This window comes from Macaca thibetana, chromosome 10 (assembly GCF_024542745.1).
Source record: "Macaca thibetana thibetana isolate TM-01 chromosome 10, ASM2454274v1, whole genome shotgun sequence".
Taxonomy (NCBI): Eukaryota; Metazoa; Chordata; class Mammalia; order Primates; family Cercopithecidae; genus Macaca; species Macaca thibetana.
In genome coordinates this window covers 67,997,876-68,021,604 of record NC_065587.1, presented here as the reverse complement: position 1 = coordinate 68,021,604, position 23,729 = coordinate 67,997,876, and the positions used below count along the sequence as shown (strand labels likewise).

Genomic DNA, 23,729 nt, shown 5'->3' with positions numbered 1-23,729 from the left:
ACACCACCATACCTTGCTAAATGTTTTAAGTTTTTTTTTGTAGAGATGGGGTCTCATTATGTTACCTAGGCTCATCTTGAACTTCTGGACTTGAGTGATCCTCCTGCCTCTGCCTCCCAAAGTGTGGAGATTATAGGTATAAGCTACCGTACCAACCCTCGCATTTATTATGGCCACCCTAGTGGGTATGAAGTGGTATCATTGTGGTTTTGATTTGCATTTCCCTGATGGCTAACGATTTTTAGCATCTTTTCATGTGCTTATTAGCCATTTATAAATCTTCCTTGAAGAAATATCTATTGCCCATGTTTAAATTTAGTTGTCTCTTTATATTCGAGTTATAAGAATTCTATCTTATAAGGGTATTCTTATATATGATTTGCAAATATTTTCTTCCATTTTGTGAATTATCTTTCCTCTTTCTTTACTGTGTCTTCTGAGGTAAAAACTTTTTCATTTTGATAAAGTCCAATTTAACCTATTTTTTCTTTTGTTCCTTGTGCTTTTGGTATCACATCTAATAAACCATCGTCTAATCCAAGGTCACAAAGATTTACTCCTATGTCTTATTCTAAGAGTTTTATAGTTTTAGCCCTTACATCTAGGTGTTTGATTTAATTTTTTATATGGTGTGAGGTAGGGGTCCAACTTTAATATTTTAAAATACTTACTTTTAAACTTTTTTATTTTGAAATAACTTTAGACCTACAGAAAAGTTTCAAAAATCATACATAGCTTCCTCTTTTAGCAGTTTCACCACCTTTCCCTGTTAGCAGCTTATGTAATCATAGTACATTTGTCAAAGTCAGGATGTTAACACTGATATATTACTGTTAACCAAGCTGCAGACATCATTTGAATTTCACCAGTTTTTTTCCACTAACATCCTTTTTCTGTTCCAGAATCCAATCCAGGATCCCACTTTGCATTTAGTTGACCTTTTTTACCTTAAATATGTTTCAGTTCCTTGGTCTTTGTCTTTCATGCCCTTGACACTTTTGAAGAGTACATTTTTTTTTTTTTTTTTTTTTTTTTTTTTTTTTGAGACGGAGTCTCGCTATGTCGCCCAGGGTGGAGTGCAGTGGCCGGATCTCAGCTCACTGCAAGCTCCGCCTCCCGGGTTTTTACGCCATTCTCCTGCCTCAGCCTCCTGAGTAGCCGGGACTACAGGCGCCCACCACCTCGCCCGGCTAGTTTTTTGTATTTTTTAGTAGAGATGGGGTTTCACCGTGTTAGCCAGGATGGTCTCGAACTCCTGACCTCGTGATCCGCCCGTCTCGGCCTCCCAAAGTGCTGGGATTACAGGCTTGAGCCACCGCGCCCGGCTTGAAGAGTACATTTTGTAGAATGTCCCTTGAATTGGATTTGTCTGATGTTTTCTCATCATGAGGTTATAGATTTTGGCAGGAATATCACAGAAGTAGTGCTGTGCCCTTTCCAGTGGAACTCATCGGGAGTTTGTGATGTCAATGTGTCTTATCACTGGTGACAGTACCTTGATTGACCATTAGATTAAGGTGGTGTCTGCCAGGTTTCTCCAATGTAAATTAACTTTAAAAAAATAATTAATAAGTATCTCATGGGCAGATACTCTGAGACTGCAAATATCTTGTTCCCAACAAACTTTCATGCAATGGTTTTAGCATTTTTTGATAATTCTTTTTTTTTTTTTTTTTTTTTTTTGAGACAGAGTCTCACTCTGTCACCTAGGCTGGAGTGCAGTGGGACAATCATGGCTCACTGCAGCCTTGACCCTCTGGGCTCAAGTGATCCTGCCACCTCAGTCCCCTGAGTAGTTGGGACTACAGGCCCATGCCACCATTCCTGGCTAATTTTTGTATTTTTTGTAGAGATGAGGTTTAACCATGTTGACCAGGCTGGTCCTGAACTCCTGGGCTCAAGTAATCCCCCTGCCTTGACCTCCCACTGTGCTGGGATTATTGGCGGGAGCCACCGTGCCTGGCCTTTTTTGAGGATTCTTGCCTAAATCTAATATTATTACAATAATTGCAAAATGGTTACTCTCTGTCATTCCTTCTACATGTATTAGGTGGCATTCTTCTGTAGAGAAAGTTTTTCTCTTCCTGCCCCTTATTTAATTATTTAGTATCAGTTTGGCTCATTGCAGTCTATCATCTTGCCTAGAGGTTACCACACCTAGATTTTCCCAATAGGAAACTGAGGCCCAGAGAAGAGGGCAAGGTCACATAAGTGCTACTGCCTGATAAGACGAGAATCAGGGCTCTTGACTCCTGTTCTAGTGCTCCTTGCACTGTGTGACATGACTTGGTAAAAACATCAGGGTGGCAAAAAGGCAGCACTGGGCATCTAGATGAAGCCCCAGCCAGCCAGCCAGGAATCTGCGAGTCTATGGTGTCTGAGGGTTTATAGAACACATGGCCATTTCCATTTTTTTTTTTTTTTTTTTTTTTTTGTGAAATCGAGTCTCACTCTGTCGCCCAGGCTGGAGTGCAGTGGTGCAATCTCGGCTCACTACAACCTCTGCCTCCTGTGTTCAAGCAGTTCTCCTGCCTCAGCCTCCCAAGTAGCTGGGATTACAGGAAACTGCCACCACGCTGGGCTAATTTTTTTAGTTTTTAGCAGAGACGGGGTTTCACCATGTTGGCCAGGCTGGTCTCAAACTCCTGATCTCAGGTGATCCACACTCCTCGGCCTCCCAAAGTGCTAGGATTACAGGCGTAAGCCACCATGCCCAACCAGCCACTTCTCCAGTGGGTTTCCATCAGTTCTTGAAACCATTCTTGCAAACCACTGTGCCTGGGCACAGCCACAGGGGAGGTTTGGAGAAGGACCAGGCCCCAGATTTTCATGAGTAACTTAGGACAAAATTTGGAAACCATAGATTTCTAGTTCCAGTGTCATTCTGTTACCATGTGCTTCACGTCACCATATCTGTGCACAGTGTGTGCACCGATGTCCATCTCTGGACATCTCTGAGCACAGTGAAAGGCTGGGCCTGTCTGCCTGCTTTAAAGCCCTTCTGCACATGGTGTGACATTCAGGAGAAACACCAAACCAGCAGCCACAAGGAGAAGCAATTTAAATCTTTAGTTCTAGGAAAATTCCAGGCTGGGTGCAGTGGCTCACACTTATAATCCTAGCACTTTGGGAGGCCAAGGCGGGCGGATCACCTGAGGTCAGGAGTTCGAGACCAGCCTGACCAACATGGAGACACCCGTCTCTACTAAAAATACAAAATTAGCCAAGCGAGGTAGTGCATGCCTCTAATCTCAGCTACTCTGGAGGCTGAAGGAGGAGAATCATTTGAACCCGGGAGGCAGAGGTTGCAGTGAGTTGAGATCGTGCCATTGCACTCCAGCCTGGGCAACAAGAGCGAAATTTCGTCTCAAGAAAAAGGAAAGAAAATTCCAAAGGGAGCTCCATTTACAACACAAGGCTCAACTGCTTGGCCATTGTTCCAGTTGCTATGGCTGTGTAACAAATCCCAAAATTTAGCTGCTTAGGACAGCATTGCATTAGGCATGGGGCTCCTGTGAGTTAGGGACTCTTACAGGACACAGTGGGACTGGCTTGTCTCTGTGACATCAGCTGGGGGCATCAGCTGGGAAGAGTCCAGATCTGGAGGTCACTTGGTGGCAGGAGTAGTCTGAGGGCATCTGACTCACAAGTGTGGCAGTCGATGCTAGCTGTTTGTGGGGATCTCACTAGGGCAGACAGCTGAAGAAGGTTCTCATGGGTTCTCCTTGTGGCCTCACAGCCCCGCAGCCTCTGGATGAGGGATATAGTGTAGGCATCTTTTGGAACTACAGTCTGCCCCTGCATCCTCCCCATTGGTCCTGTTCAGGGCCTGTTCATTCATCATCCCAAGGTGATGGCGATGTCTCTTCACTTTTCTCCATTTCTGCCTCAAATTTCCTTCAGATGTCCTTTAAAACTCAGTCTACTTGTCTGTATTAGAGAAAAGGGGTGGGGGGAAGGGAGACAAACCAAACACTTTTTTTTTTTTTTTTGAGATGGGGTCTCACTCTGTCACCCAGGCTCGAGTGCAGTGGCACAATGTTGGCTCACCACAACCTCCAACCCCCTGCTCAAGTGATTCTCCCACCTCAGCCTCCAGAGTAGCTGGGACTACAAGTGCATGCCACCGCTTCTGGCTAATTTCTTGTATTTTTGGTAGAAATGGGATTTCACCATGTTGGCCAGGCTGGTCTCAAACTCCTGAGCTAAAACAATCCATCCACCTTGGCCTCCCAAAATGCTGGGATTACAGGTGTGAGCCAGCACGCCCAGCCCCAAACACCTTTTAATAGGAAAATGGATATACTGTGGTATGTTCACCCAATGGAATGGGAAATGGCAATTAGAATGACTGAATTAGACTCCTATGTATCAAAAGGATCGATCTCCAAAACAAAAGTTTGGTGGGAAGAAAGCATGTTGTGAAAAGAAACAGACGGGGGTGGTTCTAACCACAGAGCTTGGACTCTGGAGCCTGAGACCTGAGTTCAAATCCTGCTCTGCCGGTAAGTAATAAGTATTAGTGTTAAGTTTAAAATCATGACAAACAATGCCATGTGCCATGATGCATGGATACACACATATGTACATGATGAAACTATAAAGTCACTGCAGGCCGGGCACGGCGGCTCACACCTGTAATCCCAGCATTTTGGGAGGCCAAGGTGGGTGGATCACCTGAGGTCAGTTCCAGACCAGCCTGGCCAACATGGCGAAACCCTATCTCTACTAAAAATAAAAAATTAGCGGGTTGTGGTGGCACGCACCTGTAGTCCCAGCTACTTGGGAGGCTGAGGCAGGAGAATCGCTTGAACCTGGGGGGCAGAGGTTGCAGTGAACCAAGATCACGCCACTACACTCCAGCCTGGGCAACAAAGTGAGACTCCGTCTCAAAAAAAAATAAAAAAAAAAAGCCACTGCATAGAAATGATAACACACCAAACTCAGGCTGATGGTTTCCTTTGCAGCAGGAGAGAAGAAGATAGAATCAGGCAGGGATAGACAGGGGGCTTCAGTTGTATCTGTACTTTTTTACTTAAAAATGATTGTGAACAATCATGGTGGTGTTTTATTTCCTGTGGCATCTTTTCAAGCTCCTCCTCCCAGCACCCTAGCACTGGCACCCAGATTTGGTAGATTGACCCGGTTTCCTCTCCCTGGCATGGTGGTGGAGAATGGGTCAGAATTTGGAGCCGGCAGAGCTGGATGTGGGTCCTGCTGCTGCCATGTCCTCGGTGAGCAAGGTCATCCCGCCTTAGAGCTCTGGGGATGATCCAAGTCACCTTTGAGGGCTGCTCTGAGGATTTGGTGAACAGAGAGTTTTGTGAACTGGGAGGGGCTTGCAGAAGTTAGCTCATTCCACTGCGGGCTGCAGGCGTGGCAACTGGCAAGAACAAGTGAGGCCAAGTGGCTGTCGCACCACAGAGAGTCGTAGGGACTGTGGTCTGGGGAGGGTGTGCCCTGTCTGAAGGGGTGGCCGCTCCTCAGCCCAACTAATAGGTGCCAGGAGGCACTCTGGGTTCAGTGATAGCTCAAGGGAAGCCAGCCACCTGGATTTTTGTGGGAACAGTTCCCTGGTTTTTGCTCTGGTCTAACAAAGAACATTTAGGCCAGTGACACCCACGGCCACTTTCAAGAGACTCCAGAGGGACACATTGCTGCGTACCCTTCCTCAAACCCCCTCGGCAGCACCTCCCTGGGCCCTGCAGTGCCAAGGTCCTCAGATCATGACCTTTATCCCCACCCCCAACCGCAACCCCAGCGAAGGAGAGTGGGATTTCTACTGGTGCGACGTCAGCTGGCTCCGGGAGAACTTCGACCACACCTACATGGACGAACACGTGCGGATCAGTCACTTCCGGAACCACTACGAGGTAAGCTGGGCAGGCAGGAGGGGACCGAGCCAACCAACTCATGTCACTGGGTGTGGCCATGAGCTGGAGCTGGTACAAGGATCAGAACAGAAAAGTATATTGGAAAAGTGTATTAGAATGTGGGATGCAACGCCAGGTGGGGAGTATGAGGGCTAGACCTATGGAGAGCCAAATGGTTTGGGGGTATAGGGATCTAAGGCCTGAGGATTGGAGGTCACAGGTTGGTTGGAGTTTCAGCACCAAGATTTGAGGAGCAAGCTGGTTTGAGGGTGCAGGGTCTGAAGGGAGAGGATGTATGAATGATTATGGTGATTTCAGGGTGGAGGCAAGTTGAGAAGTTTGGGGTCTAAAGATGGGAAGGAGGTCTAGAAGGGACAGGACTGGGGGAGGCTGTGGTGGGAGATTTTTAAAGGTTAGTCTAGCTTAGTGGTTAGAAGCATGAATTTTTTTTTTTTTTTTTTGAGATGGAGTCTTGCCCTTGTCACCCAGGCTGGAGTGCAATGGCATGATCTTGGCTCACTGCAACCTCTGCCTCACGGGTTCAAGTGACTCTTCTGCCTCAGCCTCCCGAGTAGCTGAGATTACAGGTGCTTACCACCACGCCTGGCTAATTTTTATTAGAGATGGGGTTTTGCCATGTTGGCCTGGCTGGTCTCGAACTCCTGACCTTGTGATCCGCCTGCCTCAGCCTCCCAAAGTGCTGGGATTACAGGTGTGAGCCACCGCGCTCAGCCAAAAGCATGAATTTTGGAATCAAGACAGGCCTTGGTCAAATCCTGGTCAAATCCATAGCTTCATTGGATAGCTATGAGCAATTGACTTAATCTCTCTAAGTCCCAGTTTCCTCATCTGTGAAATGGGGATAATTCTTGACTAGCAAGCTCTTTCTGGGTCAAAGTTACTCTTACTGTTGCTATTTTGTGGGCCAGAGCATGGAGGCTGCAGGGTGGCTGGTGGATGTGTGTGGCTGGGAGGGGAGCGGGGCTGCGAGCAGGAGCTAATGGCTGCCTGTCCTTCCCGCCACCCAGCTGACCCGGAAGAACTATATGGTAAAGAACCTGAAGCGGTTCCGGAAGCAGCTGGAGCGCGAAGCGGGAAAGCTGGAGGCAGCCAAGTGCGACTTCTTCCCCAAAACCTTTGAGATGCCTTGCGAGTACCATCTTTTTGTGGAGGAGTTTCGCAAAAACCCAGGAATCACCTGGATCATGAAGCCTGTGAGTGCCCAGTGCCCGGGGCTGGTGGGAGGGAACAAGTCCCAGGCACCAGAGCAGGGATCAGGTGCAGACACTGTCTGGGAATGCAGCCTTAGATGCAGTCTGCCTTCCCGAAGGGCCAGCTTTAGCTCCTCTTCTCTGCAGTGTGTGGACCCAGCAGCTATGGCTGCCGGCACACAGTAGGTGCTCAATGAGTGTTTATTGAATGCAGAAGTGATCAAAGCCCTCTTATGTTTCCAGGCCTGAGAATGTTCCAGGCCCCAGGGAGGGAGTGGGAGGGAGGAGGGAGGAGGGAGCAGACCTTTCCTGTGTAGCTGAAGACTGATGTTGGCTGATGCAGATTTAGCCAATAACACAGGTGCTTGGAGGGCAACTGACATTGGGCTGACAAAAATAATGGATGCTCCCAACGGGCACGGAGCCAGGGTGTACCTGCCTCCCAGGTTCTTCCCCTGGCCCATCCTGCCTCTCCTGTGTCCAGGGAAGACGGTGAGGAAGGCTGTGGCTGCAGCAGTAGGGATTAGGCTGATGCGCATGGAGTTCTGCGACCCACCGGGGCAGATTCCAGCTCCCAGCATTATCCTCTCAGACAGATGGTAATTTGTGCTAATTGGGAACAGCACTTGCATATTAAATTGATTCCATTCCCAGCCCACAGCCTTTGTTAGCAGCAGACACAACGGCAGCTACAGCTGTAATTAAGAGGAGGCATCTTGGCTCTGTGTGTCTGTGCGTCTGTGTGTGTGTGTCCTGTCTCCCAAATCGTGAGGCACCCTGTCTGGGGAGTGGAGAGTGGGTGCTTCTGTGCTTCTAGTCATTTCTGGCCTGGGTTCTAATTCTGTGTCCACTGCTTACAAGCTATATGACCCTGAACAGGTCACCCAACCCCTTTAAGTCCCTCTGGGCTCATTTCTTCATCTGTAAAATGGAATTAATGAGTGTGTCTACCTTACAGGGTTGTGAGAGAATTCAGTGAAGTTACACACATTTAACACATGAATTATACAAGTTATATCAAGGGCTTGGCATTAAGTGCCTGATAATTGACCACTGGTATTTCCAAGAGTCCAGGAAACACTGTCTCTTCGCTGTGTCCCTGGGAAAGCACTAGGTCAGTGTTTCTCAAACCCTAGAGTGCCCATGCAGCATCCAGGGACCTGGTTCAATGCAGAGCCTGATTCACAGGTCTGGGTGGGGCCTGGGAATGTGCATTTCTACCAGCTCCCAGGACCTGCCAGTGCTGCTGGTCTGTGCATACACTTTCAGTATCGAGATTGTGGAGCAGCGGTTCTCAAACTTGAGGATGCAACAGAATCTCCTGAAGAGCTTGTTCAAGCATCCCACCCACCACCCCAGAGTGTCTGATTCAGTCAGCCTGGTGGGGGCCTGAGAATTTGCATTTCTAGCAAGTTCTCAGGTATAGCAGTCAGGGTTCTCCAGAGAAAGGAAAGCGTGTGTGTGTGTGTGTGTGTGTGTGTGTGTGTGTGTGTGTGTGTGTGTAAGGAATTGGCTCATACAATATTGTGAGGGTTGGCAAGTCTGAAATCTGCAGGGCAGGCCAGCAGGGTGGAGCTTCAGGCAGGATTTCTATGTTACAGTTTTGAGGCAGAATTGCTTCTTTTTCAGAAACACTCAGTTTTTACTCTTAAGCCCTCAACTGATTAAATGAACCCCCCCCCCCATGCTATCAAGGGTGGTAACTTAAAATTAATGATTACAGGCCAGGTGAGTGGCTCATGCCTGTAATCTCAGCACTTTAGGAGGTCAAGGTGGGAGGATCGCTTGATCCCAAGAGCTTGAGACCAGCATGGGCAACATGCAAGACTTAGTCTCTACAAAAAATACAAAAATATTAGCTGAGTGTGGTGGCATGTGCCTGTAGTGCCAGCTACTTTGGGGGCTGAGGTGGGAGGACCGCTTGGGCCTAGGAGGTTGAGGCTGCAGTGAGCCGAAATCATTCCACTGTACTCCAGCTTGAGTGACAGAGTGACACCCTATCTCAAAAAAAGCTAATTGCAGATGTTAATCACATCTACAAACTACCTTCAGAGAAACATCTAGACTAGTATTTGACCAAGCAACTGGGCACCATAGCCTAATCAAGTTGACACATAAAATTAACCATCACCCCAGGTTCTGAGGGTGCTACTGGTCTGAGTACCACACTTTGAGAACCACTGGGTTTCAGTATTAATTCCGGGATCTTATTTGGATTCCGTTCAGGAGGAGAGAGTGTTAAAAACAGAACATTGCCCTAAATTTGGAGAATAGAGGGAGAAGAGTCCCCCCAGTCCCTCCACTCTTCCCATAAGGCCTGTCTTTGTGACATGGTTGATCTTTGCCCACCCACAGGCGAAAGTTTTCGCATAGTTGCTGTGGCCCGGCCAGTCACAGGGCAGCCCTCGGGCATCTCCTCTGCATTGTCTTCCTGGTGTCTGCCGAGTCTTCATCTTCCTCATCAGTGGCAGCAGAGCAGCCCAGGACTCAGAAGGGAGCAGGCAACATCATCCCCTCTCCACCACCCTGTGGGGACCCTCCTCCCACCAGGCCACAGCCCCAGCCCATCTTGGAGCTCTTAGGGGAATATAAGAACAGACCCAAGAGGGTCTGGCATTTAAATGTCCAGTGTAAACATTGCATTGCTCTTAACTTTTTTCCCATGGAAGCATTCTCCCTTGCCAGCAGTTCAGGCTGGCAGGGTTGGTGGGGAGGTGGGCAGGACACTGACATGGGTCATGGGACCACTGTGACTCCAGTATGCCTTGTGGTATGGGGAGGTGGGTGCTTGGCTGTCAGGGACTGGGCCTGTCAGTCTCTCTGTGTGCCCCGCAAGCTGCTCAGGGACAGGGCCTATCTATCTGCTCACCCTGTGTCCACCAAGCTGGTCTAACACTTCACACACCGCAGCAAGCGTTCTTGGCAACCAGGGGGCTGTTCTCAGCCTTGGGGGCCTATTTCCAAACTGCAAGGCAGGAAGAGCCACATTCTAACATTCCATTACACTAGTTTACCCCAACCAGAGCTTCTCAGAATTTTTCACTGAAACTTTCTAAGAGTTGGGATGATTTGCTTAGTAAATAATAGAAAATCCAAATAACAGCAGCTTAAACAAGAGGGCAAGACTTCTGTACTGTTTTTATGCCATTGGCCTCTGGAATCTGGTGAAATGTGTGGACCCTATCACAGAATAGTGGTATTTTTTTAACCACTTCATTGAAACATAATTGGCATACAAAAAGCTGTGCATATTTAATGTAGACAGCTTGATGAGTTTGGAGATAAGCATGTACCAATGAAAGAGTTGTGGTTTTCAAAACAGAAAATACAGTACATTTCATTATAAAAGAAGGCAGCTATACTGAAAAGCCATTATCAAACTGTTAGTCTGGGTTCCCCAAGAAATGGATGCCAAGACAAAATTAAACAGTTTGGCTGGTGAGAAAAAATGGGGAGGGAGCTAGCAGGTGAGACTGGGAGAGAAGTCAGGCCTCCAAGGAAGGAAAGAAAGAAGAGAGGGAGGGAGGGAGGAAGATTAGAAGCCTTTGGAAAGTTCATCAAGGCTCCTGGGAGGCCTCAGCCAAAGTTGGCTGTCAGGAGTCCACTGTCTCTCAGGAATGGCTGGTCTTCATATCCCCTGGGGCGCAGTCACTGACTGAACAGCCCTAGCAAGGCGCTCTGGCAAACACAGCTAGACCTCAACTGGAAGCAGCTGGCACTCTCAGTCAGTTACTCTGTTGGAGGCCTGCAAGGTGCATTGTCATGGGCACCACACAAGCTATTACGAAATTCTTTGTGCTATAGAAATATGTGTGCTTTTCATTAACAATTAAAGAGGATCTAACAGCAGGCCTCACAGCTACCATAATTTTAAAGTCAAGAGGAGCATAAACAATATTTTGAGATATCTGCAACAATTGTAATGTGATATCGAAATCACTGTGATCTCTTTTGATGGCAAAGTCACGGGCATGGCTAACACTCCTATGATTTGTTGCATTCCTAATAGAGAGAAATGTGAACATCTGGTTAGGGGTTAATGAAAATAAAGATGAAAAAAAAATTTTTTTTAATTTACATTTACAGACACTGGGGAATTTTTTGAATGACGAAAAGCCGACTCTAGGGATGGTTTATTGGGTGGCTTAGCAACCCCACCAATTCCCAGCCCAGCAGGCTGGCTGCTTCTCCCAGGCCCCTCTTCACACCTCCCCTGCCTTGGGAATAAAGGAATGCCCTGGCCTCATGTCCTTTTTGAAGAAGACACACATTTTTCCCAGAAGTCCCTGCAGCAGGCTTCCCGTAGCATCCTGCTGGCCCCTGCCTGAACCAATCACATGGCAATCACCGTGAGGGCTCAGACCGCCCCAGAGGACAGGGCCACCGGGAGGAGTTGGTCCAGATGGGTTCTGTTGGCAGAGGAGAGGAGGGCATGGCTGCGCCACTGGCTGTATTCCACACCCGATGAATGCTACGTGAGGAATGCAGCCCCCAGCGACAGGGCATGGGGTGACAAGGGGACAAGGACTTTGGTTGGCCACAGCTGGCACAAAAATTTATGGCTTATTCTGATAATCCATTCAAATAGTGGTTTCCAATAAAAAATATATCTTTTTATAAAACGCATAATATGGCTGGGCGCCATGTCTCACGCCTGTAATCCCAGCACCTGGGGATGCTGAGGCGGGTGGATCCCATGAGGCCATGAGTTTGAGACCAGCCTGGGCAACATGAAGAAACCCTGTCTCTACAAAAAATGTAAACATTAGCCAGGTGTGGTAGTTCCCACCTGTAGTCCCAGCTACTCAGGAGGCTGAGGTGGGAGGAGTGCTTGAGCCCTGAAGGCAGAGGTTGCAGTGAGCTGAGATGGCGCCACTGCACTCCAGCCTGGGTGACAAAGCAAGACCCTGTCTCAAAGAAAAAAGCATAATATAAAAATATTTCCCTCCCAAACCATCAAGTAATAGAGATGTCCCCAGAAGTAGCAATGTTTATCATGTGATTTTGTGTATCCCCGGCACTTTGCAAGAGGTATATGAGCCCCAGGTTTGTGTAGCACAGATTTAACTATCTCGGATTTGTCACCCGTTGGCTGGGTGACCTTGGGCAATGTGTTTGGCCTCTCTGTTCACTGGTTCTCTCGGCTGCAAAATGGGGATAACATTAATGTTTATGTCAAAGCTGTGTGTTTTTTTCAAGCTTTAATGAGGTAACGTGTGTAAATCACAGTGCCTGGCACAGAGTAAACACCTGGTAAGTATTAGCTGCTGGCATTGCCATTGTTATGAACCATTTTACTAAAGTTCGTATTCTGATTATCTATTTCAGAGAAGCAAACCACTCCCAGACATAGTGACTTGAAACAACAGTAATGTCTTATTTAGTTCATGAGCCTCCAGCTTGGGCAGCGCTTGACAGGGAAGGCTCATCTATGCCCCAGCATCCACTGAGGGCTGGAAGATCCTCTTCGTAGCCTGCTCACTGGCTGGGCTAACAAGTAGGTGCCGGCTGTTGGCTGGGAATTCAGCCAGGGTTGAGGGCTGGAAGACGCAGTTGCCTTCCAGGTGGGCCTCTTCCTGTGAGCTGGGCTTCCTCAGGGGATGGCTGCTGGGTTCTGAGGGCGACCATCCTGAAAGAGAGAGCCAGGTGGAAGCTATATTGCCTTTTATGATCTGGCATTGGAATGCACACATCACTTCTGCCATAGGCAATTAGTAGAGACACTTCCAGATTCAAGGGAGGGGACATTGACTTTACCTCTTGACAGGGTTCTGGAGAACATATGGGACTAGAAATATTGTCGTGGTTGTTTTTGGAAACTGCCATCTGCTGGATGTATTAGGTGATTTCCTAATCAGTATTAGGTGATTTCCATCTCACCAACCCCAATGTAACACCATGCAGGCGCTTCATCTTCCATTCTTTAGGGTTAGTCCCTTAGGAAGGCACCTCCTGGAACAGTCGTGTCAAGTTAGTAACAATGGCCTGAACAATAAAGGCATTTTGTTATCTCACAGAACTAGAAGGCTGAGGGTAGGCAGATCCAGGTTTGGGGATGTGCTCCATGATGCCACTAGAGGCCCAGGCTCCTTCTCTCCATCCACTCTGCAGCCTGTGTGCTGGCTTTTTGTCATCAGACTTGTCACCTCATAGGTGTGACATGGCTGCTGCAGTCACAGGCATCATCTCTGCAGACAGTAGCATTCAAAGAAAGAAGGAAGGAGGCCAGGACTTTTCTTCCCGACCCCCTTTCTCCCCAGCTCCTTCCCTAATATTTTTAGAAAGGAGAAACATCTTTCCTGGAATCTCTGAACAAATGTCTCCTTAGGTCTGATTGGCTAAAACTGGTCATGAGGTTTCCACCAACTGCAAGGGAAGCTGGGAAAACCTACATCTGGCCTTTCCAGCCTCCCTCATGAGAGGTGGGCTTTGCTAGCAAGGAAGAAGAAGAAGGAAAGTGGCCATAGGAAAGGCAGCCAATAGGGTTGGAGATAGGGGTTCCTAGATCAAAGAGTATGAACCTGAAAAGATACCTTTTAATTGAAGTTTAATAAACCATAGAAGAGTAGTCAAATTATAGGGGCACAGTATGAATTTTCACAAAGTGAATCCACTCAAATAACCAGCACCCAGGTCATAAACAGAGCATTCCCTACCCCTCAGCCACCCTCTTAGACCCCCTTCCACTCACTCACAGCCCCTCAAGGCACTAAACAGCATAGGTTTGCTTTGTCTGCTTTTGGACTTCAATTAATTGGAATCTTATAGGGTGAGTACCTTGTGTCTGGTTTCTCTCCCTTGACATGTTTTGCAGTTCATTCTGCTGTTGTGGGTAATTGTACATTACTGTCATCTTTGTATACTATTCCATTGATTAAATATTCATCCATTGGGTAGTCTCCGGGTGGAGCTATTATGATAGTGCTGCTATGGGTGTCTGGGGCCATGTCCATGGTGACATGTCCAGACATTTCTGTCATGTAGGTCCCTAGGAGAGGAATTTCTGGGACCTAGGATAGAGGATGCCTATGTTCAGCTTTAGCGGATGCTACCAGTTTCCAAACAACATACTCTCATACCAGCAGTGTGTGCAAGTTCCAGTTTCTCCACATCCTCATCAATACTTGGTATTGTCTGTCTTTAATTTAACCATTCTCAGGTAGTATGTAGTAGTATCATATTGTGATTTTCATTAGTGTAAGAATTAAAGAAAGAGGAGAGAAACTCGAAAGGTGGCTCGCCAGTCAAGACAGGTTTATTTTAGAGAAAACAAACCTGAGAGGAGCCTTCTGGCTGAGTTAGGTCAGAGCCACACTTTCTTACAGACTTAAGAGTTTTTTGTTTTGTTTTGTTTTGTTTTAAAGGTGGAGTCTCGCTCTGTAGCCCAGGCTGGAGTGCAGTGGCGCTATCTCGGCTCACTGCAAGGTCTGCCTTCTGGGTTCACACCGTTCTCCTGCCTCAGCCTCCTGAGTAGCTGGGACTACAGACACTCGCCACCATGCCCAGCTAATTTTTTGTATTTTTAGTAGAGACGGGGTTTTGCTGTGTTAGCCAGGATGGTCTCGATCTCCTGACCTTGTGATCTGCCCACCTCAGCCTCCCAAAGTGCTGGAATTACAGGCATGAACCACCGTGCCCCAGCCAGACTAAGAGTTTTTAAGGATTCAGGGTGGGAGAATTTATTAGAGGCTTGGACTGCTTCTGTGTCTCTTTGTTGTGCTTATCTGGGAGGGAGAGTTGTGTGTCTGTTCCCATACATCTTTCTGCAGCTGCAGGCATATCCCCCAAGTCTGCTTTTAGCTTTCCTATCTTAGTGCACCTGAAGGGAAAGGAATGTGCTTATTAAGACCCACTGTTTTACTGGAGTCCATTGTATGAGGGTGAAGTTTGGCAGTTGCCCAAGAGACTTTCCCCCCGCCTCCCTCTGTGCCTGAGCTGTCTTATCAGTGTTTTACTGTCTGCTCTTTCCGGCTGTTCATAGTTAGAAGAGAAGTGATTTCCTTGGAATGCATGAGGCTAGAAAGGGAGCTGGAACTTAAAGTGGTGGTGTTTGTCCAAGATGACGGTGCTCTTGTTTTGTCAATTAGCACTTCTCTGTTGGTGAACTCTCTGATGAAGTTGAGTGCCTGTTCTTTTGTTTTCTTTTCTTTTCTTTTCTTTTTTTTTTTTTTTATAAAGACAGAGTCTCATACTGTTGCCCAGGCTGTGCAGTGGTGCAATCCCTGACCACTGCAGCCCTGCTCTCCTGGGCTCAAGTCATCCTTCCACCTCCACCTCCCAAGTAGCTGGTACTACAGGGGTGCACTGTCACACCCAGCTAATTTTTTTTTTTTTTTTTTTTTGAGACGGAGTCTCGCTCTGTCGCCCAGGCTGGAGTGCAGCGGCCAGATCTCAGCTCGCTGCAAGCTCCGCCTCCCGGGTTCACGCCATTCTCCTGCCTCAGCCTCCCGAGTAGCTGGGACTACAGGCGCCCGCCACCTCGCCCGGCTGGTTTTTTGTATTTTTTAGTAGAGACGGGGTTTCACCGTGTTAGCCAGGATGGTCTCGATCTCCTGACCTCGTGATCCACCCGTCTCGGCCTCCCAAAGTGCTGGGATTACAGGCTTGAGCCACCGCGCCCGGCCACGCCCAGCTAATTTTTAAAATTATTTTTAGTAGCCATGAGGTCTCCAGGTCTTACTACGTTGCCTAGGCTTGTCTCAAACTCCTGAGCTTAAATAATCCTCCTACTTCGGCCTTCCAAAGTGCTGGGATTACAGATGTGAGTCACTGGGCCCAACCTATTGTATGTTTACACTGGCAATCTTCTTTCATAAAATGCCTGTTCAAGTCTTTTGCAAGGCTGTGAACTGTTGGAAGCTCCTGGTGCACACTGATTAGTTGCTTTCTAAAATTGCTATGCACATTTGGCTGCCCCTGAGCCACCACCAGTACTCCATAGAGTTTTTGGCACCCAGTCTTCTGGGCATACACAACCCTGAACCAGGGTGCACAGCATGGCAGGCAGAGCAGGGGCCCTTTGTGCAGTTAACAACCTGTACAACCACACTTGACAACCCTGCCTGCCCCTACCTTGTACAGAGAGCGTCAGGTGGGTCAGGTGGGCCATGTTCAGAGGAGAACAGAAGGAAATGAGAGTTTGCAGTTATGCTGGAGGTAAGATGGCTTGGGGGACCTGCTCAGTTGCTGCAAATACCTAAAGGACTCTTCTGGACCCAGGAATCAGCTTTGTTCTAGGAGGTCCTAGAAGCCAAAGCCAGACTGGCCAGTTTTAGCTCAACACAGGTTAGGCTGTGAACGTTCTATGAGGTCTGGGTTATTGCATAAAGCTCAACATACAGTATGCACTTCATATATACCTTTTGGATGACTACTTAACAAAGCTATCCTGTAACAAAATGGGCTGTGTTTGGCGTGGGTTGGGAGAGGTAGTGAGCTCCTAGGCACTGTGGGTGTGCAAAGTCAGGCAGGAGGACTGTTGTCCTTCTACAGTGGTAGAAGGGGAGTAATGCCTTTGTTGAGGACCACTCCATAAGAGATCAAAGATTCTGTCAGCCCCTAGACTCTGTGAAGCTATGAATTATCCATGCTGGGTTTCAGTAAAGGCAGGCTGATTTCAGTATTAGCCGAAGCAAACCCTAATTAGGAAGGCAAATTGATTTCCAAAAAAAGAATTGGATAATATGTTCCCAGGACTGTTAGAAATGGCTTTTTAATTGTCTGTTCTTTTGCATTATTCATGCAAATGTATGTCTTTGTGAGCTAAGTCAGTCTGCCTCTTTCCCTCGCTTCCCTCTCTCCCTCTGCCAGGGTTAGCACCTTCTCTGTTCCAGCCCCTTCAGTTAGCCTTCCTCTGGGGAGAGTTGGGGGCTCATAAGGAAAAAGAGACAGATATGCTGGGGAGAGCCTCCAGCCATGGGGGCCAACGAAGAACCATGCAGAGCTAAGAGCTGGCTTTCTGCGCCCACCCCACCCCAGGTAGCCCGGTCACAGGGGAAAGGCATCTTCCTCTTCCGCAGGCTGAAGGACATCATGGACTGGAGGAAGGTGAGCCTGCCTCTTCCCCTTCCTCCCTGAACCCTCCTCTGACCTTGCCAGCAGGAGGGGCCCCTCCTTCCTGCTGTCAAAGCTCAGAGGGCTGGCAGAGAAACTCTGCCCACAGGTCTGCCCATTGGAGCAGGGTCTCCAGAGCCAGATTGTTCAGGTTCAAATCCTGACCTTGCCACTCAATCACTCAATAGCTGTGTGCCCTTGGGCAAGTTACTTCACCTGTCAGTGCCCCAGTAAATGTGGATGGTGATTGTACCTGCTGAGGATGCAGTGAGCTAATAAACACACACACACACACACACATATTCTCACACATACCCACACACCCAGCACAGTGCCTGGCACTCAGCGCTCGATGCACATTTTTTTTTTTTTTTTTTTTTTTTTTTTTTTTTTTTTTGAGACGGAGTCTCGCTCTGTCACCTAGGCTGGAGTGCAGTGGCCGGATCTCAGCTCACTGCAAGCTCCGCCTCCCGGGTACACGCCATTCTCCTGCCTCAGCCTCCCGAGTAGCTGGGACTACAGGCGCCGCCACCTCGCCCGGCTAAGTTTTTTTTTTGTATTTTTTTAGTAGAGACGGGGTTTCACCGTGTCAGCCAGGATGGTCTTGATCTCCTGACCTCGTGATCCGCCCGTCTCGGCCTTCCAAAGTGCTGGGATTACAGGCTTGAGCCACCGCGCCCGGCCTTTTTTTTTTTTTTTTTTTTAGACGGAGTCTCGTTCTGTCGCCCAGGCTGGAGTGCAGTGGCCGGATCTCAGTTCACTGCAAGCTCTGCCTCCTAGGTTCATGGCCATTCTCCTGCCTCAGCCTCCCGAGTAGCTGGGACTACAGGCGCCCGCCACCTCGCCCAGCTAGTTTTTTGTATTTTTTAGTAGAGATGGGGTTCACCGTGTTAGCCAGGATGGTCTTGATCTCCTGACCTCGTGATCCGCCCGTCTCGGCCTCCCAAAGTGCTGGGATTACAGGCTTGAGCCACCGCGCCCGGCCTCGATGCACATTTTTTATCTGGGCCTCCTGCTCACGTGGCTGGGGAGAGTTTGGCTGACTCTTCCTCAGGGCCTAGACTGAGCCTCGGGGGCAGCTCCCTCCCAACCCCAATCCCTTCCTGTCCCAAGACACGGTGCAGTAGAAATCCTGATTCAAATCCTGCCTCTCCCACTCAGCAGATGTGTGGTCTTGGGAAAATGACCGAAGCCCTCTGAACCCTCTGAACCCGAGTGTTGACGATGGTGCAGGGTGGGTGGGAGGAGCAGGATGGCTGAAATCCTATAGGACCGGCCCCTGCTGTACCAGGAGGTGAACAGCAGTGCTCAGTGTCTTGACTCCTCCCATGAAACTGTCAGGGCACTGCAGGGAAGAAGCTCAGCAGCCTGGAGGTCCAGCCTGCTGGAGCACTGTCAGTCCCTCTGGCAGCCACGTGAGTAGCTGGGCCCAGGTCTCAGGAAGGCAAAACCTGGCTGCTTCTGTCGTGATACAGCTAAATGGGGAACAATGGGGGGTGGAGCAGGTCTACCCTGAGAGCCAGTGCTGCCTGCCATTGTTGGGGCTGTTGTGTCACCCCATCAAGTGTGTGACCCTTGTCTTTGAGTGAAGGGGACAATAGGTGGGAGAGGCGTTTGCAGCCTGTGAGGTGCTGTGCAGATGCATGAGAGCATTGCTGTCTTCCAGAGCTGGGCTGGCAGGTAGAGAAGAAGGAGCAATGTCCTCGGGGGCCCATGGGTGGTATAAGCAGCACTGTCCAACAGAACTTTCTAGAGGGATGGAAATGGTGGATATCTGTGCTCTCCAATGCGGTGACCACTAGCTACATGCAGGATGTTGAGCGCTTACCATGTGGCTGGTGTGACTGAGGACTGGATTTTTAATTTCATATCCTTTGTAAAAATTGTGGGCTGGGCGTGGTGGCTCACACCTGTAATCCCAGCACTTTGGGAGGCTGAGGTGGGCGGATCACTTGAGGTCAGGAGTTCGAGACCAGCCTGGCCAACATGGTGAAACCCCATCTCCACTAAAAATGCAAAACTTAGCCATGGTGGCTCTCACCTGTAATCCCAGCTACTTCAGAGGCTGAGGCACAAGAGTTGCTTGAACCCGGGAGGTAGGGGTTGCAGTGAGCCGAGATCATGTCACTGCACTCCAGCCTGGACAACAGAGCAAGACTCATTCTCAAAAAAAAAAAAAAAAAAAAAGTGGTAAAATATGTAGCATGAAATTTACCATTGTAACCTCTTTTAAGTGTGTGGCTTTGTTACATTAAGTGCATTCACATTGTTGTGCAACCACCACCACCGTCCATCTCCAGAATGTTTCATCTTCCCAAACTGAAACTCTGAAACTGTTAAACACAAGCTCCCAATCCCCTTCTCTCCCCAGCCCCTAGCAGCCCCCATCTACCTTCTATCTCCATGAACTCGACTGCTCCAGGCACCTCATCTAAGTGACACCAGACAATATTTGTCCTTTTGTGTCTGGCTTATTTCACTTAGCCTTATGTCTTCGAGTTTCATCCATGCTGTAGCATGTAATTTCATTTACTTTTCATCAAGGTAAATGTAAATAGCCTCTTGTGGCCAGTGACTGCCCTACTGGGCAGCACAAGTCTAGAGGTTAAACACTCAGGCTCTGGGCCCAGACTGTGTGGGTTTACATCCCAGCAACACCACTAACTGGCTGTGTGAACTCGGACAAGTTACTCTCCCTCTCTGTGCTTCTAATCTGTGAAATGGAAATAACATTAGTACTTACCTGATAGTAAGTACTAATAGGGTTGATTTAAAGATCCAATGAGCTACCCCAAGTAGTATCTAACACAATGCCTAATACATAGGAAATGTTCCATAAATAAATGTTCAATTATTATTATTATTACAACTAGGACACAAGAAGCTCTGATGACCAGAAAGATGATATTCCTGTGGAGAACTATGTGGCTCAGCGTTACATTGAAAATCCCTACCTGATAGGAGGTGAGATGGCTGTCTCTGCTCCTGCTCTTCCATTGCATGGTCATCAGTCAGTCAGTCAACAAGCTTTGACCAGCAGCCTGCCAAGGGCCCAGCCTGACACCAGGCATGAAGGGTTGCGTGGAAAGAGATGGGTTCTGCAGTCTCCCACCTCCTAGCCATTGCCTGTACGGTTCCCTCTCCCCAGCATGTCCATTCCACTCCCTTCTTGGTTCAGGAAAATTCTCCTCCTTTAAAAACTAACTTATTCATTCATGCATTTATCCAACAAATATTATAAAGTACCTACTTGGTGCCAGCACTGCCCTGAAAACTGGCTACCCCCCAACCCTGCTCTCCTGGAGCTTACACCCCTGATGAGCAGGCTGCAATAAACCAGAAAACAAACCACGGGACGGTCCCATGCAGTGCTGGGTGTTAGGAAGTCAGTCAAGCAGAGCAATGGGACAGAGAGTGACATGGGGGCCAGGGGGTGGACACGTGAGCTGAGACCTGAGTGACAACTATGAGTCACTGTGGGTAGATTTGGAGGGAGGGGAATGCAGGGAGGAGGAATTGCAAAGGCAGAAGGCCCTGAGGTGGAACCCAGCCTCCTGCCCGCAACCTTGGTGGGTTTCCCCAGGCAGGCCAACATCTGCTTTTCTCACTGGGGCTCTGGGAACTACAGGCACATCAGGCATGCGGGACGTCATTGCAATAGTGTTAATGCCAGTTGCCTCCTCCCACGTCCTCTGGCAATTACCTTCCCCAGGGGGAAGTCCCTAGGCCTCTTCTCCTCTCTCCCCCATAGTGACCCCATCCTGTCTGTGGCTTAAACACCACCCAAAGGCCAGTGACTCCCAGCTTTCTGTCCCCAGCCGAGATCTTGCCCCTGAACCCCAGATCCTGATGTCCAGCAGCCTGTGACATCCCTCTTGGGCATCTGCCAGCCACTCAAACCCAACACATCCCAAATTCTGCCCTCCCATCCCCCCACCACTCCTCAGCTTCTGTGTCAGGGACACAGCTAGAAGCCAGGAGCCATTCTGGGTGTGTCCCTCTTCCCCTGCCACATCTGGTTCTCACCAAGCTCCTACAAGCTCTTGAATCTGCCTGGCCGCTCCTCTCACCTCCACCCTGGGCCCGGCCACCATCCTCTCCCTCCTGGACCACCACACCTGCTCCCTCACTGGCACCTGCTGCTGTTCTGCCCACTTCTCTCCACCTCAGCGTGGCAGCCAGAGGGAGGAGACACCCTTCCGTGGCTTCCCATGGTTTGTGAGACAAAACCCCAAAACTGCATGGGCCCTGACCTCTGCCAGCCTAGCCGACCTCATCTCCTTCCACTCTGCCCTTGGCCCGAGCTCTTTCCCCCTCCAGGCCTCTGTTCTCGCAGTTCCTCCTGCCCAAGGTCCTGCACCACTCTGGGCTAGGCAGGCACCTTCACTCCATGAAGGTCACCACTCCCCATGGGGGTCTTTGACCACTGAGTTTCAAGCCTTTCCCCCAAGTTGACCCCCACGCACCCCTCCCCCGCCTCCCGTTATTCTCTCTTTATACCTTGTGCAGTTTTTTTGTTGTGTTTTTTTGAGACCATGTCTCGCTCTGTCACCCAGGCTGGAGTGCATTGTCATGATCAGAGCTCAGGCAGCCTCCATCTCCTGGGCTCAAGCGATCCTCCTGCCTCAATCTCCAGAGCAGCCGAGACTACAGGTGTGCACCACCACGTGAGGCTAATTTTTTGTAGACACAGTCTCACTATGTTGCTCAGGTTGGTCTTGGATTCCTGGCCTCAAGCGATCCTCCTGCCTCCACCTCCCAAAGTGTTGGGATCACAGGCATGAGGCACTGCACCTGGTCCCTTGTGTCGTTTCAGTGGGAGCTTCATGAAGGCGGGGTTTCCTGTCTGTCCACTGCTATTTTCCCAAAACCTAGCACAATGTCTGACCATCAATATTTGTGCACAAATTCTTTCTTTGCCTGACAGGCCGCAAGTTTGACCTGCGTGTCTATGTGCTGGTGATGTCGGTGAGTAACAAAGGTGGGGTCCCTCTTCCAGCAGGGGTTAAAGGGTGGCTGGACTAGGGAGATGGGGGGAAGAGGCCTGGGGGTACCTTGTATGAACTTGTCTGGTCTTCTCTGCCTGGGAGAGCCCCAAGGGACATCTAGGGATAGGGTGGGGGCAGGAAGACTTATCTGAGGTTTACCATCTTAGATGCCCAAAAATTTAGATTTGCCCTCTATCTGCCCTTCTTTATTCATTCGGTCATCCACAGCAGACATTTATAGAGCACCTACTAAATACCAGGCCCTGGCACTTAGCAGGTTTTATCTCATTCAGGCCTCCTACCAACGCAGAGAGGCAGGTTCTATTATTATCCTCCCTTTACAATGAGGGAACAGATACAGAGGTTGTGTACCTTGCCCAAAGTCACACAGTTGGTGAGCAGCAGAGCTGGGATTCAAATCCAGGCAGCCTGGCCCCAGAGCCTACTCTCTTAACCAGGGAGTGGCTATGTTCCCTCCACCCATTCATTCATTCCTTCATCCAGCCAACGTTCAGATCTTTTTGCTGGGCACAGGATATGGAGGTATCTGAGGCAGGCCTCACCCCTGTCCTCCTGGACCTCACCTTCATTTTGTTTCCTTCTGTATCCCCCTCCCCCTGGGGGAAAGGAGGGGACAGAATCAAAGAAGGCTGGTGTAAAAGCAGGTGCCTGAAGGATGATTTGGGAAAGACAGAAGGGCACTCCGGGTGGAGGAAACGGTAGGTGCAAGAGCTAGGCGGTCTGAGAGTGCCTGAATATATTCCCTTTCCCTTCTCTCTCTCTGTTTCCACCTCTGCCTTAGTACATCCCGCTGCGGGCCTGGCTCTACCGGGATGGCTTTGCCCGATTCTCCAACACCCGCTTCACGCTGAACAGCATTGATGACCAGTGTATCCTGGGATCCTGCCGAACCACCCCCAACACACCTACCCCTTCCCACACTCTGGCCGGTCGCAAGTGAACTCCTTTGTCCCACAGATGTTTGCTGAGTGCCTGCTGTGGTCTGGGCACAGGAGACAATGTATGAGACAGGTCTGGTCCCTTCCCTCCAGGAGCTTCCAGTCTTGTGGGGGTGATTCCGTGGGAGAGGCCAACTCTGCTTAGCGCAGCTCACCACAAACCGCTCTGCCTAATGATAGTTTTGGTGCTATGCCTAACATTCACATTTACTTATGTTCCTAGGGTCGGACAGTTTTAGCCCTTTGGAGAACACTGTATACGCCTGTTTCTTCAGTGCCTAGTCATTGGCTCACTCATTCATTCAAGCACAATGCTATTTTCACCCATCCGATTGGCAAAGACCAAAAGTTTGATAACACGCTGTCCTGGCGAGGCTGGGAGAATACATATGTTGCTGGTGGGTTTGTAAATTGATTGGTATGACTCCTTTGAAGACAATCTGGCAAAGATCTGTTAAAAGACAAATGCACCTACCCTGTGACCCAGCAATTCCCCTTCTGGGATTTTATCGTCTTACAAGTACATCTGCAGTATGAGACAAGACAGGCTTCAAGGTTATTCACTGCACAGCCTTGTCTGTGAGAGAAAAAAATAGGGAACAATGAAATGAATGGCTCCTTTATACAGTGGAATACTATGAAGCT

At 49.0% G+C, this 23,729-nt stretch overlaps 2 protein-coding genes across 6 annotated transcripts in view; one reads left to right on the top strand and one right to left on the bottom strand.

Moving 5' to 3' along the window:
* Positions 1 to 23,729, bottom strand: part of DUSP15 (dual specificity phosphatase 15) — a 746,139-nt gene that overhangs the window by 41,144 nt on the left and 681,266 nt on the right. The gene's annotated exons all lie outside the window — the stretch shown is intronic.
* The window catches only part of TTLL9 (tubulin tyrosine ligase like 9), a 65,586-nt gene that overhangs the window by 22,306 nt on the left and 19,551 nt on the right, over positions 1 to 23,729 (top strand). For 3 of the 5 annotated variants that reach the window (XM_050807124.1, XM_050807122.1, XM_050807126.1), the window contains 6 exons: positions 5,762 to 5,873; positions 6,902 to 7,087; positions 17,063 to 17,131; positions 20,011 to 20,101; positions 22,065 to 22,105; positions 22,928 to 23,015. In XM_050807124.1, coding sequence (XP_050663081.1) covers positions 5,762 to 5,873; positions 6,902 to 7,087; positions 17,063 to 17,131; positions 20,011 to 20,101; positions 22,065 to 22,105; positions 22,928 to 23,015 — 587 coding nt within the window. The remainder of the gene's footprint in view (positions 1 to 5,761; positions 5,874 to 6,901; positions 7,088 to 17,062; positions 17,132 to 20,010; positions 20,102 to 22,064; positions 22,106 to 22,927; positions 23,016 to 23,729) is intronic. The other 2 variants (XM_050807125.1, XM_050807123.1) reach the window with 1 other exon arrangement.